Source organism: Emydura macquarii, unplaced genomic scaffold (assembly GCF_026122565.2).
Source record: "Emydura macquarii macquarii isolate MOO-44397 ecotype Brisbane River unplaced genomic scaffold, CSIRO-AGI_Emac_v2 contig_1551, whole genome shotgun sequence".
Lineage (NCBI taxonomy): Eukaryota > Metazoa > Chordata > Testudines > Chelidae > Emydura > Emydura macquarii.
Window position 1 is genome coordinate 3,295,340 of NW_027131688.1, and position 13,523 is coordinate 3,308,862.

The following is a 13,523-nucleotide window of genomic DNA, read 5'->3' on the forward strand; positions in this document are numbered from 1 at the left end:
AAGGTAATTTGAAAAATGACATTTGCAACTTTCAGAATGACTGAAATCAGCTCTGACTTTCAGCCCAGTTCTGTGCTGTGCCTCTTAGAAGTGCGCACAAAGATTCTGGATTAGTGGAGGCTGGTGCAGCACTTGGTGTAAATTAGAGCAGCCCAGAACTTACTGTTTATACGGCAGCTTTCTAATTGCTGTCTGTGAGCTGTATCAGAGCCCAGAATTTTCTAGTGTTGTATGCAGTGGAGACATTCCTTCCCTTCCCTGGCATGTACAATTATACTGCTTTCAGTGGGGCTTGTGAGGGTTGGGTTTATTCCTGCCCTATGTTGTTCCTGTACCAGGAGAGTTCTCCCTTGGCTCTCTCGGTGGGTCCTGTTCACCACCAGAGTGGCATATAAGGGTCAGAGCAGAGGAGAGAATCTTTCTGGTTTTTTACCCTTTTCGTTCAGCATGGCTAGTTCTTGAATGTACACACTATGGGCCAGATTCATTCCTGTGGGTGCAGGAGTTGTAAATTGCATGCAGACACTGTTTGTTCCACCTTTGCACATTGACAGCATCCTGGGCAAGATTCTGGTTCTTCACCTGTCCTACCCCTTTGTGGACTGCAGCAGTGGCCGCTGGTTTCAGTGTTGTTCCTTTCCATCTGATATCACAGCTTCTGGTAAATTACATCCCCTGGGACTTGCACCGCAATGGTGCAGATCCTGAATGAAGACCCTTATTACTTGAGGGTGGCTTCTAAATGAAAATGTTACAGTAATTAATTATGGATTCCACTGCTTGTAAAAAAATTCACATGCATTAATGTTTCTTTACATTTTCCTTTTTCTTACAGTTTTCTCCATACGATTTCCTTCATTCTCCAAAATTAAGGCCTTCTCCAGGAATGCCAGTCAGTGATGATTTATTTTTCAGTTGGAAAAAAGCTTCAAGGAATTTATTTCAGAATAGTCTAGATCCTAACTCTGAGCATTCTGCTCTTTGTCCTGGTAAGTATCATTGTAGATAACTGTGTTTAAATGAGCAGATGATTTGTCAGTGATGAGGAGCATTTAGGAGAACTTAATAGGAGATCTGTGCTTATTTACAGCATTCTGAGAATGTTTAATCATTTGGTGTTTTTTGTTGAAGGCTCCAGTATTGAGTAAATAAAAACAGGGTTATATCCTCAGCTGCTGTAAATTGTTATGGTGTACTGAAGTCATTGGCACTATGATTACATACACTCAGGACTACGGTCACAGATTCTTAATCCTGTTTTACAAATTTGCACTGATTTAAACAAAATTTGCTTAATATCACACCTTATGTTGAATCAGTTTAGTTTCTGAGTTTGCAGTTTAATTTGGCCATTTAAAAAATGATTAACAGGTAATAAACAGCTAAAATGAATGACATAATTTCAGGGTGACCTTGAGTGAAGACCTGTCTCCTGATTTCAAAATGTAGAAAAAATGCTGTATCAGAATATCCATGTAGATCAACAAGGAAATAGTTTTTATCAGAATTCTTGCACATTGTGTAAAATACAGTTCAAATTTCAGATTAAATAGTAAATTAAAGAGTAGTGGAACAGTTTGAGACAACTTCTCTATGGAAACAATTTGTTTGAGAGAATAGTGATTTTATTGCTATGGAAATTATTCTAGCAAAGACCCTATTGAATAGTAAGTAACCTTAATAAATGAAGCACTGAACTACAAATTGGGCAACATGCAGTAATGGTTACATTTATACAATGTAGCCTTTTCAAAAATATTTTTGTCAGTTAAATAGTTTTCAATTGCATATTTTCACATTTTTCCTTTTCTGTTGTTTTTTAATAATTGATCGGGGATAGACATAAAAATAGAAAGTGCCTGAATAGTTGGTGATGGTGAAAAGTGAGTACACTGTTGAAGGAAGAGGTTTTTTTTTCTTTTTAAAATAATTTTGAACCTTTTAAAGATCAATTCTATAAAGATTGGGCATTCAGTGTAATGCCTAACGTATGATAGCTATCTTTTGTATTATAATTGTGAAAAGGCATGAGGAGACACTGGGCAAGACCAAACTTGATTTGTTTCCTTTTCTTCTCAGCGCACAGTTTTATATTCAACCTGCTTTGGGGAGCAGTGACATATGTGGAATGCCAAGTTTATTTACTATTATGTTAAGGATGACCTCATTCTAAAGAAAAACTTACTACTTTTCTGGTTTTGAGGCATTTTTCTCCACTTTATTTCTCCATATTCCAAGAAGGGGTTATTTGTTTGGTTGGCTTTTGTTTCACCCACTACCAATCCCATTGTTGGTAATGTGCCCCGGTAGAACCACAGGCTTCTCTGCATGAATGCCAGCCATTATTCTAGCTTATGTGCATGAAGAATGGTAAAAGGTTGCTTAGGAACCCATGAGTGCAGCACTGAAAACTTCCAAACTTTTCATTTAGGTTTTACTATCCAAATTCTAAAAAGTGTTTTAAATCACTTAAATATTAATACATTATTTTTATAACTGTTCAAAAAAGGTTTTATTAATTTTTTATTTCAGTTCTTTTAATTGTGTTTTTTAAGATGCATATGGAGGTACTTGCTGAAATTAAGCTTTCTTTTTCTTTTTGTAAGGTGTTATGGGCTCTCATCAGCCACATATTTCAGGGAAATGTGGACAACTTGGATACTCACAGATACGTGGAAAGAGTGGTAGTGTGGGTTCTGATTTACAGCTTTTAGGATTAAATAACCATCGGCAAGATAAAGGTACATGGACTATAATCATACTCCAAATTTCTGCACACCCCTTTGAGGGTATTATTGTGTTGTCCTGTTTCAGGCCTCTTCGTAAATATTTTATTTTTATTTGATCCAAATATGATCTGGCAACTTTCTCTGTTTAATAAAAGAGCACAGATGAGATGAAAACAAACAAATAGTTTAGAGTCAAAGTAGTTTAACCAAACACAAACAAGGAAGTAGAATTTTTGAGTGACCATGTAGCTTGTACTACACACATGTGAAATTAGATGATACGAACAATTCCTCTATTAGCTTGTGTATCTTAGTCAGGTAAAGTTTTGACCTTCACATGTTACAGTTTGGATAAATGTGTTATTTCACTGGAAATTATTGCTGTAATAGTATACCCAAGCAGAATGAAATCTCACTGTCTTTGTAATGGCATTGTACTGAATCCAACATTTTAGCTATTTTAGACTGATATTTTAAAGATGGTGATTGTCATGACATTGAGTTTGTTTATCAACTGTGGGTTTGTCTACACAGGGAGTAATGTGTTCAGGCAATTTGGAATAAGGCACTCTTATTCTGGAATAAGAGCGTCCACACAGGGAGGAATAGTTAATCCACTTCAATTCACACCCTATCTTATTCCTTATTAACTCTTCTCTAGATAAGTCCTTGGCAAAATAACACTTGATTCCTCTTAAAATTGGTTTTTTTCAGGGTATTTTAAAGCCTAATTGAAGGACAAGTTGGATAGAAAGAGAAGTAAAATTAAAATGCTGTTGGTTTTTAAAGAGGTTAATTAGTATAAATAATATATTTTTTTCATTCCTTCTAATATCAGTTTGTTCCAGCCTAAATTTTACCAAGACCCAACGATCTTTTTGCAGTCCAGCAGAGCGTACTTCGTCCTTTCCAAATTCTAACACAAGCCAAGGGGCCTTCATTCTTCCATCTTATCCACTCTCATCACCTAGAAACAGTCCAAAGCACACCTCCCCTCCTTCTGAATCTCCAAAGAAGTCTCAAGATCATGCTGTTAACTTTTCAAATTCCTGGCCTCTCAAGAGCTTTGAAGGGCTGCCCAAGCCCAATCCTCAGAAGAAGCTTCTCATTCAAAAGTCAGGAGACAATGCAGGTAAAAATATTGCAGAAAAATAAAGGTTTATGGTTATGCTTTGAAAAGTGGCCTTCAAAAAAAAAATGCATGAAAAACCTGCATCTATGTGGATGCACTGGGAAATGTGCACTTCTTCCGCTTGCACACATAAAAGTGGGTTTTATATATGAAGGCATATGGTCCAGAGGCAGCTTTTGAAAATTTGCTCTTTTGTTTACATTTTTTTTTCAAAAAAAAATTTGCAGTTAGGTTAAGCTAAACACTTGCTTCTTTTATACTCAAGATAAGTGAACAAATATGTAATGTATTATGCAAGAATTGTCCGTTGGAACTGACTGGTATACCACCTTTCTTCTGATTAAAAGAAGATAGCACTTGTAAAGAAAAACAATCTGAAAGACTTAAATTCAATAAAATATCTTAATGAATAAATGTTCAAGAAAATGATACTCATTGCACTTTGCTTTTTCCCCTTTTAATGTGTGTTTGGAAACTTCTGTATTAAGGGACCCAGTCTTCACAATTTCAAACCTACTTAAAATCTGATTAAGGCCAAATATATCTGTAATTGGAATTTATGCTAATTCCATCCCAGTTTCAGCCCGTTATTGCCATTAACTATCAGTGTAAGACCTTGTCTACACAAGGAATTTGCACTGGTTTAAACTGAAATTTTTTAAATTGATTTAGTTAAATTTTTTGTCCAGACACTCTTATTTTAGTTTAAGAGCAGCTTATTTCAGTTTCTTGCACTGATTCTCAATGTATTTACATTAAAATGAAATAGTCCTGGTTTAAACCAAACTACAAGTGATTTCTCAGCTTTTTGCAGTGGCTTACGTAGATCAGGTTAACATCACACTTGAAGTTCAACAAGTGCAGCTTTCCTGTGTAGAAAAGACCTAAATTAGATTTTTGGCAGTTTTCCCACTAACGTGACTGTCCTGATGAAGCACAACTATTATTAATAGCTGACTTTTTGCATGCCTATCTGTTGTTTTCAATAATTGTGCCATTTACTCTTTCACTAGAGTAGTCTTAGCAAAGCAGCTTTCAGCAGCATTTATCATGGAACCGGACAACTTTTTCTTCTTTCAGATTCAGAAGGATAAATTTAGAGCATTATTTAATGTGTGCATTTTGTTGCCCCCAAACATACATAAAATAGATCAGTTTACATCTCCTCAGAAAAAGTATCCTGGACACATGGAAAACACTGTTGCAGACTGCTGCCAGTGTAATAAGATTACTGTCGTGGCACTATATATGGCAAAGATGCTAGAAGTCATGCAGGAAGTTGGCAAGCAATGAAAATTCCCGAGAAGGAGCCAGAAGATGTTTGACATAATATCGCTTAATATATTTTGTAAAACAAACTAAAATACAATATTGAAAAAGATGGATGTATAACTAAAATATCGAAGGCTTACTATTGGCAGTTCATTATGACCTTTCATATCTCATAAGTAACTTTCCTAGCAAAAAACAATTGGATAGTTTCTATGTTTGTGAGAACGATGAAAAAAGATATCTTCTCTGACAAGTATCTTCTTGAGTTATACTAATTCTTCTCATTAACAAAGCAAATTTTGTAAGAGACCAGCAGTGTATTTTATATGCATACACTCTTCCCACTCTCTGTTGTTTGAAACAAAAACTGCCATTGGTCCCTGTTCTAGAAAAATGAATATGGCTGGATTTTTTAAAAACAGAAAGCTTCTAATACTGTTAATCTTTTCAAAATAACTTTTGAATAATTAGTGAAATATCTTTGCACCTGGTAAAGTTGTATAGAAGTTGAAGAAAAAGAACAGCATGGTATTATTTTTAACAAAATTATAGTCCAATATATTATAGCAATATTTCAAGTAATATTTCAAGTAATTGAAAACCTGTAATAAAAAAGTGGGGCTTTTTCATCACAAAATGTACTTTGAGTGATTTTGTCAACCTTAATTTATTATTATTTGATATACTTTAACATATTTTGAAAAAATAGCGACATCTTAGTAATATGAGACTTAATTTTTGTTTTGCAGGGAGGCAGTTAGATATGGCCAATTTTATATGAAGGTTATAAAGCATGTGAATAAATAAGTGTGAATTAGTAGGGTTTACTGTATATTAGTAAACAGAATTATGAAATCTCAAAGGACAGACCTAAACAAAATTATACATCTCATTGGTGTCATTAGATTTCTGAATATCATCTGTATCGTGAGCTATTTATTTGTATATTATTTTGTATAACAAAATTACATGTAGAATTTCCTAGTGTAAATGGTGCTTCAACCAAAATTATTGTTCTTAAAATATTTACATAATAATAACTAAAATTTATTTCACAAATGTGTATTTAGTAAGAAAAAATCATCCCGTTTAAAGAAAGACTTTTGCTGTCTCATGAAAATAGAATATGCATTTTACCCTAATGGGTGATATTTTCCCACTGTTTTTCTGAAATGGTGACGTGTGTCTGTCTTATCCAGGGGAAAATTCACTGGAGAAGCATTCTCCGATACAGCTTAAACCAGCCTTGGTGAGATCGCCAGCTTCACGTAGAGGCTTGAATGGGACCAAACCTGTCCCCCCAATCCCAAGGGGAGCAAGCCCGTTGCCTGATAAAGCTGAGTTAAACACAGTGGGACAGAAAAATGAAGACCCTGAGGATATTTGGAAGAGTGAAAAAGACAAGAAACTTGCAATTGATCTTTCAGAATTAAATGTCAATGATAAGGAGTCGGATCAGGAAGAGGTTGGATTTAAATGTGATTTTTACATACTTCAAAAAGATGTTAGAATATACATTTTATTTAAACCAAACAAACAAAAAAAACCCAACCCCCTTTAAAGCCCAAAGTGTAGAAGGAAAGAATACACGTGTTCACTGCTGTATTTTTTGTGACCGTGTCATGAATACAAAAATACTACATTAAGATAATGTTATGTGTCTGGTGGAAACTAACTAAAGCAATAAAAGTCAGAATTGAAGGACGCTTTCTGAGCCTTGGGCATATCCTCATTTTACTTAGCCAAGTGCTTGGTTATTGTGACTTAGCTTCCAGAAATCTCTTGTTCAGACTCTGTTCACCTTTAAGATTTGTTGAAGTGCACTGTCAGTGATGCAACCCAGCACATCCTGGCTACAACCTTTGATACATACTTAAATTTCCACGGAGCGAAATGAGGAAACCTGATCTAAAGCACTAATTAGATGAATTAGAGTATCACCTATGAGGTCATTCTAGTGAGTGTAGCGTGTCAGTCCACAATGTGAAGCCATTATGATGTTAACACAGCTGTAGTACAGAATCCACATAAGAGGACACTAAGTGCAGATCATCCCCGATTTGACTTTCCTCAGGGGATGGACACACACAACATTGTATGGAAAATTGTAATGCATCATCAGCACAGTTAAGTTAAAGCTTCATTATCCAGTGGGGTTTCATCCTCTGAAAAACACAAACTCGTGTATAAAAAGAAAGAAAAGCAGTACATTAAAGTAGAGGTTAAAGCAATCTATGAATATACCTACCATACTAGGAGCCACTGAGGCTGGGATGGCAGTGGGGCAGCTGTCTCAGTTTGTATCTTTTACTCCCAAGATCTAAAAAGAAAACAGAGAAAGGGTCGCTAGTAAACAGGCACAGATGCATGCCAGCATACCCATACTCAAATTAATCCTTCCTGTGGCTCTTGAAAATCCATGGGTTGGTCCCCATCTTCTACCCAGAAAGGCTGTGTTTTTGGGCTGGGGAGTAGTGGGGTAGAGCTTGGTGGGAAGGTGGTTTTGAGCCTATGGGTGGGGCGGGAAGGTTGGGGAGTAGGGGGTTTTGGAGCAGTGAAGATTGGTTGGAGGAAGCCCAAGTGAATGGGGAGCTCTGAACCAGAAGTGGGTTGGGAGGGTTGATGGTGGGAGAATGGGGTGAGCTGGCGAATGGAAGGTGTGAGTAGGAATGGATTGGTGTGTGTGCGTGTGGGGGCATTGAGTGGGTGGCAGTCACTAGTGGGAGATTGGAATGTGAGAGAAGAGACAGTGAACGGGACAAAACAGTAAGGGGTCCCAGGTAGAAATACTGTTTTCTTCTATCCCACCCTTGACTCTAGTTTGTCCTAACCTCACTCCGTCTCCTCACCCCAAAACTGTGCCTCGTAATACCACCTACCAGTGCCCTTGTTTCCCACTCTGCGCCTCTCCTGCAAGGAGAGGGGAGACGATATAGTGGAATGTATCTGTAGTTCCACGACTTACTTTGGGTACCAGCCTCCACTGGTAGATTAGAGTGAGATTCACCTTTGCAGTTCTCCCAGCCCTGGTTAGTTCGGGGAGGAAAAATGAGAGGTCCCTTCCACAGACTGCCATTGAGCCAGCTAACTCCTCTATTTAACATGAGCCTATTTAAGAAAATTAATTAAAACAAACAAAAAAAATAAAATGGAAAGCGTATTTGTATAAGGATCCTTTTGTTCTAAGCTTTGCAAAACGTAACTGGATATGATGTCCAGGCAGTATTTGGGTTTGCGTTGGTTCTGCTATTAAATTGTGCATGTCTGTTTCACTCTGTAAGAATAATAATAATCTTGGACATTAAGATAATAAATAATCTACTGATATGTTCACTCCATATAGATTATCTTGCCCAAGGGAGGCATACACACAGCACTGTCAATATATAGTGAATAAAATTAAAATTTTAGAAGCAGGCTTGTATTTGACAACTTGTCCCTGTGTTTAAATGAAGTATAAGTGCAGTGTGTAAACTCTGACATCGTTTTCCATTCTGTTTAGATGCACAGTTCACTAAGGTCTCTCCGTAATAGTGCAGCTAAGAAGAGGGCTAAACTGAGTGGCAGCACTTCAGACCTTGAAAGCCCCGATTCTGCGCTTAAACTTGATCTGACTATGGATTCCCCTTCCCGCACTTCCTCTCCAAATACCAGCTTTTACAGTGAAAGTGGAGTTTACAGTCAAGAATCTCTGACTTCGCCAGTGTCCACAACCCCTCAGGGGAAGATAGCGTGAGTGTAATTTATGTTAAATCCACATTGAGAATTCTGAGGTAATCTCTGTAGGGGTTAGTTAAATATTGAGTCATGTGAAAACTGTATTTTTTTTAATATGACGCTTATTTGCTTAGTGCTTAGATTTTATCCGAGAGTTATTTGCCCAGTTAAAAATACACTATACTGTGCTGCTGTGGGTTAACATTATTCTAATTGGTTCCTGCTTTTTCTTTGTCACAGTGCCACGCTTTAGCTATAGTAACACAAAGTAGCTTTTAGAGCTTTACAGTTGCCAGTAAATATTTTATAATGAAGCTGAACCTGTCATAGAGGATAAGTAAAACAGAGAGTGAATTCGGAGGAGGAGGAGGTTTTCTTATTGCAACCCAGAAAGTTAATCACGAATGCCTTTTCTCAAACTGATTTTTGGATGGGGAGGAAACAAACAATTTAAACTTGTCTCATTGTTGCTGCACATGAATTACCAACTAATGCAGCATTTCCATTGTAATAGTAATTGCTAAGAATTGTTTTATATGTAATGTCTTCATTCTCTCAGCTCCTGTAGATAAATGTGTATTGATGGAATTTGTTTTGATGATGAACTAAGGTTGAGCAGCGAGGTACAGTATGTAATTATTTTTAGTTTTGTAAAATGAAGTAGGAAATATTTTGGAGTGTTGCAAGTACAGCCTCTCCTTCTCCTCTTCCTGGGCATGTGGCCAAGCTGCATGCAGCTCAGGCCTGAAGAACGTAATGCAAAAAAATCCAACAGAGTGCTGGGAACAGTGTTCCATAGAACACTAGTGTACCATAGTGTAACATAGAACACTTCCACTAGTCCCGAATATTGCAGCCTTAACATATGACAGTGCTCACAGCTAATGCAAGTCCAGTTCACCAGGAGGATGTGACCTATATAAGAAAGTTTGAACCTGTGCAAGAGTGACAGAACGCCATCCCAGGAGTCATTAAACGTCTTGAAGTTTCTTTATATATTTGAGAGTTTAGTTCAGATGCTGGTGTAGGCCTTGCTGGAGCCTAGATATAGCTGATAGGATGAACCAAAGTAGGCCTGGCTGTGAAGGAATAGTAACACACTAGGTATCAGCTAACCAAGTAAGCGCATTCGTGACCTGAGGATGGCATAAGAACACCCAGAGTTCTCAAGTAACTATGTAAACAAATGCCACAAGAGATTGTACAAGGGTTCCAACAAGGCCTACAGCTGGCTTTCCAGCACTGGAGGTTGAAGATCTCCAGAACAAATACAGCATGGGGAGTAGAAATGCAAACTACGCCCATCTACTTCATCCTGCCTTATGTAACCTTTTGCTCTTAAGCAGAAGGAGTTACTTGTAGTGGAGGGGGTGGTGAACCTGATTGCCACCAAGTGAGCTCTCTTCCTCTATTCTGTAGTAATATGAACATTTCTGGTGATGTACTGGAAAGGTTTTGTACTCAACCGGATTGGGGAAACAATCCAACTTATATTGTTTTCACTTTAGCTGAAAAATGTTCTTAGGCAGGATCCCAGTACCATTCAGAACTATATTTATAGAAATGATTTTGTATTCTGGTAGATCAGACATCTTTCCTCTACTTGGATGCAAATCACGTCCTGCAAGACTGTCCTCAGCACGGAATAGAAGTACCAGCGTAGCAGAACAGAGCTCCAGTGCAGGTAATTTGTTGTGCATAAAAAGATATAGCTAATTCAGTTGAGGTGAAGCCATTTTAGCTAAGGCTCTGTCCAATATTTTCGTTACAAGCACGACTTAAGTAATATCTAATTTTGTGACCTATTAAATCTTAGCCCAGAAGTACCTTTTTTTTTTTTTTTTAAACTATAATTGACCATTTTGAAATTAAGCTGTGGGCATGGGGATGAGAGGAGACTTCTGGGATTGCTTCTTTCCCTCTTACTATAACACAACTAGGGCACGTTAAAACTTGCTCTGTAGGGTTGAGGCTGTCAAAAAATGTGACTTTTTGAGGTGTTTATTAAGAACATAAGAACAGGCACACTGGGTCAGACCAATGGTCCATCTAGCCTGGTATCCTGTCTTCTGACAGTGGCCACTGTCAGGTGCTCCAGAGGGAATGAACAGAACAGATAATCACTGAGTGATCCACTCCCTGTCGCCCATTCCCAGCTTCTGGCAATCAGAGGCTATGGACACTTCAGAGCATGGTTTTGTATCCCTGTCATCTTGGCTAATAGCCATTGATAGACCTGTCCTCCATGTGAATTTTCCTTCTTTTTTGAACCTTGTTATAGTCTTGGCCTCACAACATCCTCTGGTAAAGAGTTCCACAGGTTGACTATGCCTTGTTTGAAGAAATACTTCCTTTTCTTTGTTTTAAACCCGGTGCCTATTCATTTCATTTAGTGACCTCTCTTTCTTGTGTTTATGAGAAGTAGTAAATAACACTTACTCTACGCTAGCCATTAAATGATGATTAAGATTTTGTTATGGTTACTTTTAGTAAAAATCAGGGACAGGTCACAGGCATTAAACAGAAATTCACGGAAGCCCGTGATCTGTCCCTGACTTTTACTAAAAATAACTGTGACAACATGGGGCTGACTGGGAAGATGAGAGCCCAAGCCCTGTTGGAGGGAATGGGAGGGGAGTCCAGCCTTTGCTGCTACTGTGGCTGACAGCTCCGGGCCCCCCCGCTGCCTGCAGTGGCTGGGAGCTGCCGCCCCAGGGCTGAAGCAGAAAATGTCACCGAGGTCTCTGGAAGTCACAGAATCCAGTGACCTCTGTGACATAATCTTATCCTTAATGAGGATGCCCCATTTCAGTGATAGTCACTGAACACCTTGCTGTGAATACTATTGTGCAGGGATAACATTTCACGATAAAGCAACTTCTAATGTGAGCGTAATTGGCCAGCGTCTGAACTATGGAAATGGATCTGGTGATTATGAAGATGACAAGCAGAGAGAAGTGTCACCCTGTGTTTTTAAAGGTCAGAACAAAGAGCATCAAAGGCATTGTAAACCTACAAAAGGTTAGTGAGCTTCCTACATTGCTATCCAATGATGTTGTCCTATTTATGGCAGAACACCCCCCTGCCCCCAAACCCAAACATTTGCTAGCTTTTTATAAATCAGATATTTCATAGAATTCAACTTGGTCCTATAATTTTAATCTTTATATTTTTAATAAGATATATTTGTGAAATTATCAAGCAGGACTCATTAGATAACAGTTAAAGGCCCAGAAATAGGAAAAGACATGAAATGAATGATCAGAATCTTGCTTTTCTCAGCCAAAATATGGATATGGCTATATATGTTTCATGTTTTTTTCAATGTTATTGGTAAAATTTAGGCAGATAAATTGTAAGCTTTTGTGTTTACGTTCTAATAAAGTCTTGAAAAGTTGCATTGTTTTAGCACTAGGCACATATTAGTAATATGCAAAAGCTACTGCTCCCTGCATCATAACCAGTTTATAAATGGTTAAAGGATTTTGTCTTTTGTGTGTTTTTCTGACTCTGGGCATTGTTAGCATACAGCAGTTACAGTGTGATTTTTGACTATGAAAACTAAAAATGAAAATCAAATTAAGGGTTTGCAGTCTTCACCTTTTACTTTACTTAAAATCTGGCTGAATGGTAGGGGCTAAAGTAAATAACCTGTGGTAATATTTAAGTTTCAGATGTGAAATGTATTGGCCTTATCTCAAATTCTGATAGACAAGTGTGATGTATAAAGAAAGTCTCCAAGACAGTCTGTCCCCCAAAAGTATGGTTTTCTCCTTTTTTTTTTTTAATTTGAAGACTTGTCTACCCTGCAAACTCTCCAGTCAGTATGGATAGAGTGACATGATGCCATTACAAGAGACTGAAAGCTCAGCAATTGGAGTGGAGGGGGAGAAGGGATTTTTGTCAAACCGTTTCAACACTTTCGTTTAACACTGGTTTAGTTCCTGTTGCCTATGAAACACCATGATTGTAAGCCATCTGGGCAGAGATTGGCTTCTTTGTTGTTTGTACAATACGTAGGACAATCCTTGGTTAGGTTCTTAGTTGCTACTGTAATATAAATAATATTTTGCTAAAGAGTCAACTCCCATCCCTGTTCAGTTAAGGTATAAAAGCTTGCATTAAACAACTTGTAGAGCCTCAAGAAGCTATTCAATAAAAACAGAGAAGACCAGGCTTGATGTAGCTGATATTTCTAAAGTATAAAATTTAAACAGCAACCAATAATGTTTTTTGGGGGGAGGAGGAAAAGCAGGGGAGACAGTAACCCCTCCCCAAAACAAATCATTTTTAGGCCTTCTATTGTGTCATGTCAAAAAAAAAACAAGAAAAAAACGGGGTGCCTGGCGCGGAATAGAGGCAAAAATTCAAAATTAAAAACAAATCATTTGCTGGTCAGTTTCAACAGCATCAGCCCCATCTCCCTACAGTGAACTTTCCATAGGGAAGGAGTAGATGGAGGTTGAGGCAGGAAACAGAACAGCTCTGATGGGAGAGAGTCCCAACTAATCATCTTACAGGCCTTAAGAATTTTTGCGACTCTCCAGTTTGTGTAGTACGGCTTGGTCTCAATCCTCTGGAAACAGAAGTCTGTGTTATAGACTGTCAGATATTATCACAACAGTAAGATGAAGTCAGGTTTGCAACAGGTCAGCATCGATTTGCCATACATT

At 37.8% G+C, this 13,523-nt stretch overlaps 1 protein-coding gene across 2 annotated transcripts in view; it reads left to right on the forward strand.

Moving 5' to 3' along the window:
• TOGARAM1 (TOG array regulator of axonemal microtubules 1) overlaps nt 1–13,523 on the forward strand; it is a 77,092-nt gene that overhangs the window by 17,818 nt on the left and 45,751 nt on the right. For both annotated transcript variants that reach the window (XM_067554704.1, XM_067554705.1), the window contains exons 2-8: nt 836–989; nt 2,607–2,741; nt 3,568–3,861; nt 6,333–6,598; nt 8,636–8,865; nt 10,434–10,534; nt 11,704–11,871. In XM_067554704.1, coding sequence (XP_067410805.1) covers nt 836–989; nt 2,607–2,741; nt 3,568–3,861; nt 6,333–6,598; nt 8,636–8,865; nt 10,434–10,534; nt 11,704–11,871 — 1,348 coding nt within the window. The remainder of the gene's footprint in view (nt 1–835; nt 990–2,606; nt 2,742–3,567; nt 3,862–6,332; nt 6,599–8,635; nt 8,866–10,433; nt 10,535–11,703; nt 11,872–13,523) is intronic.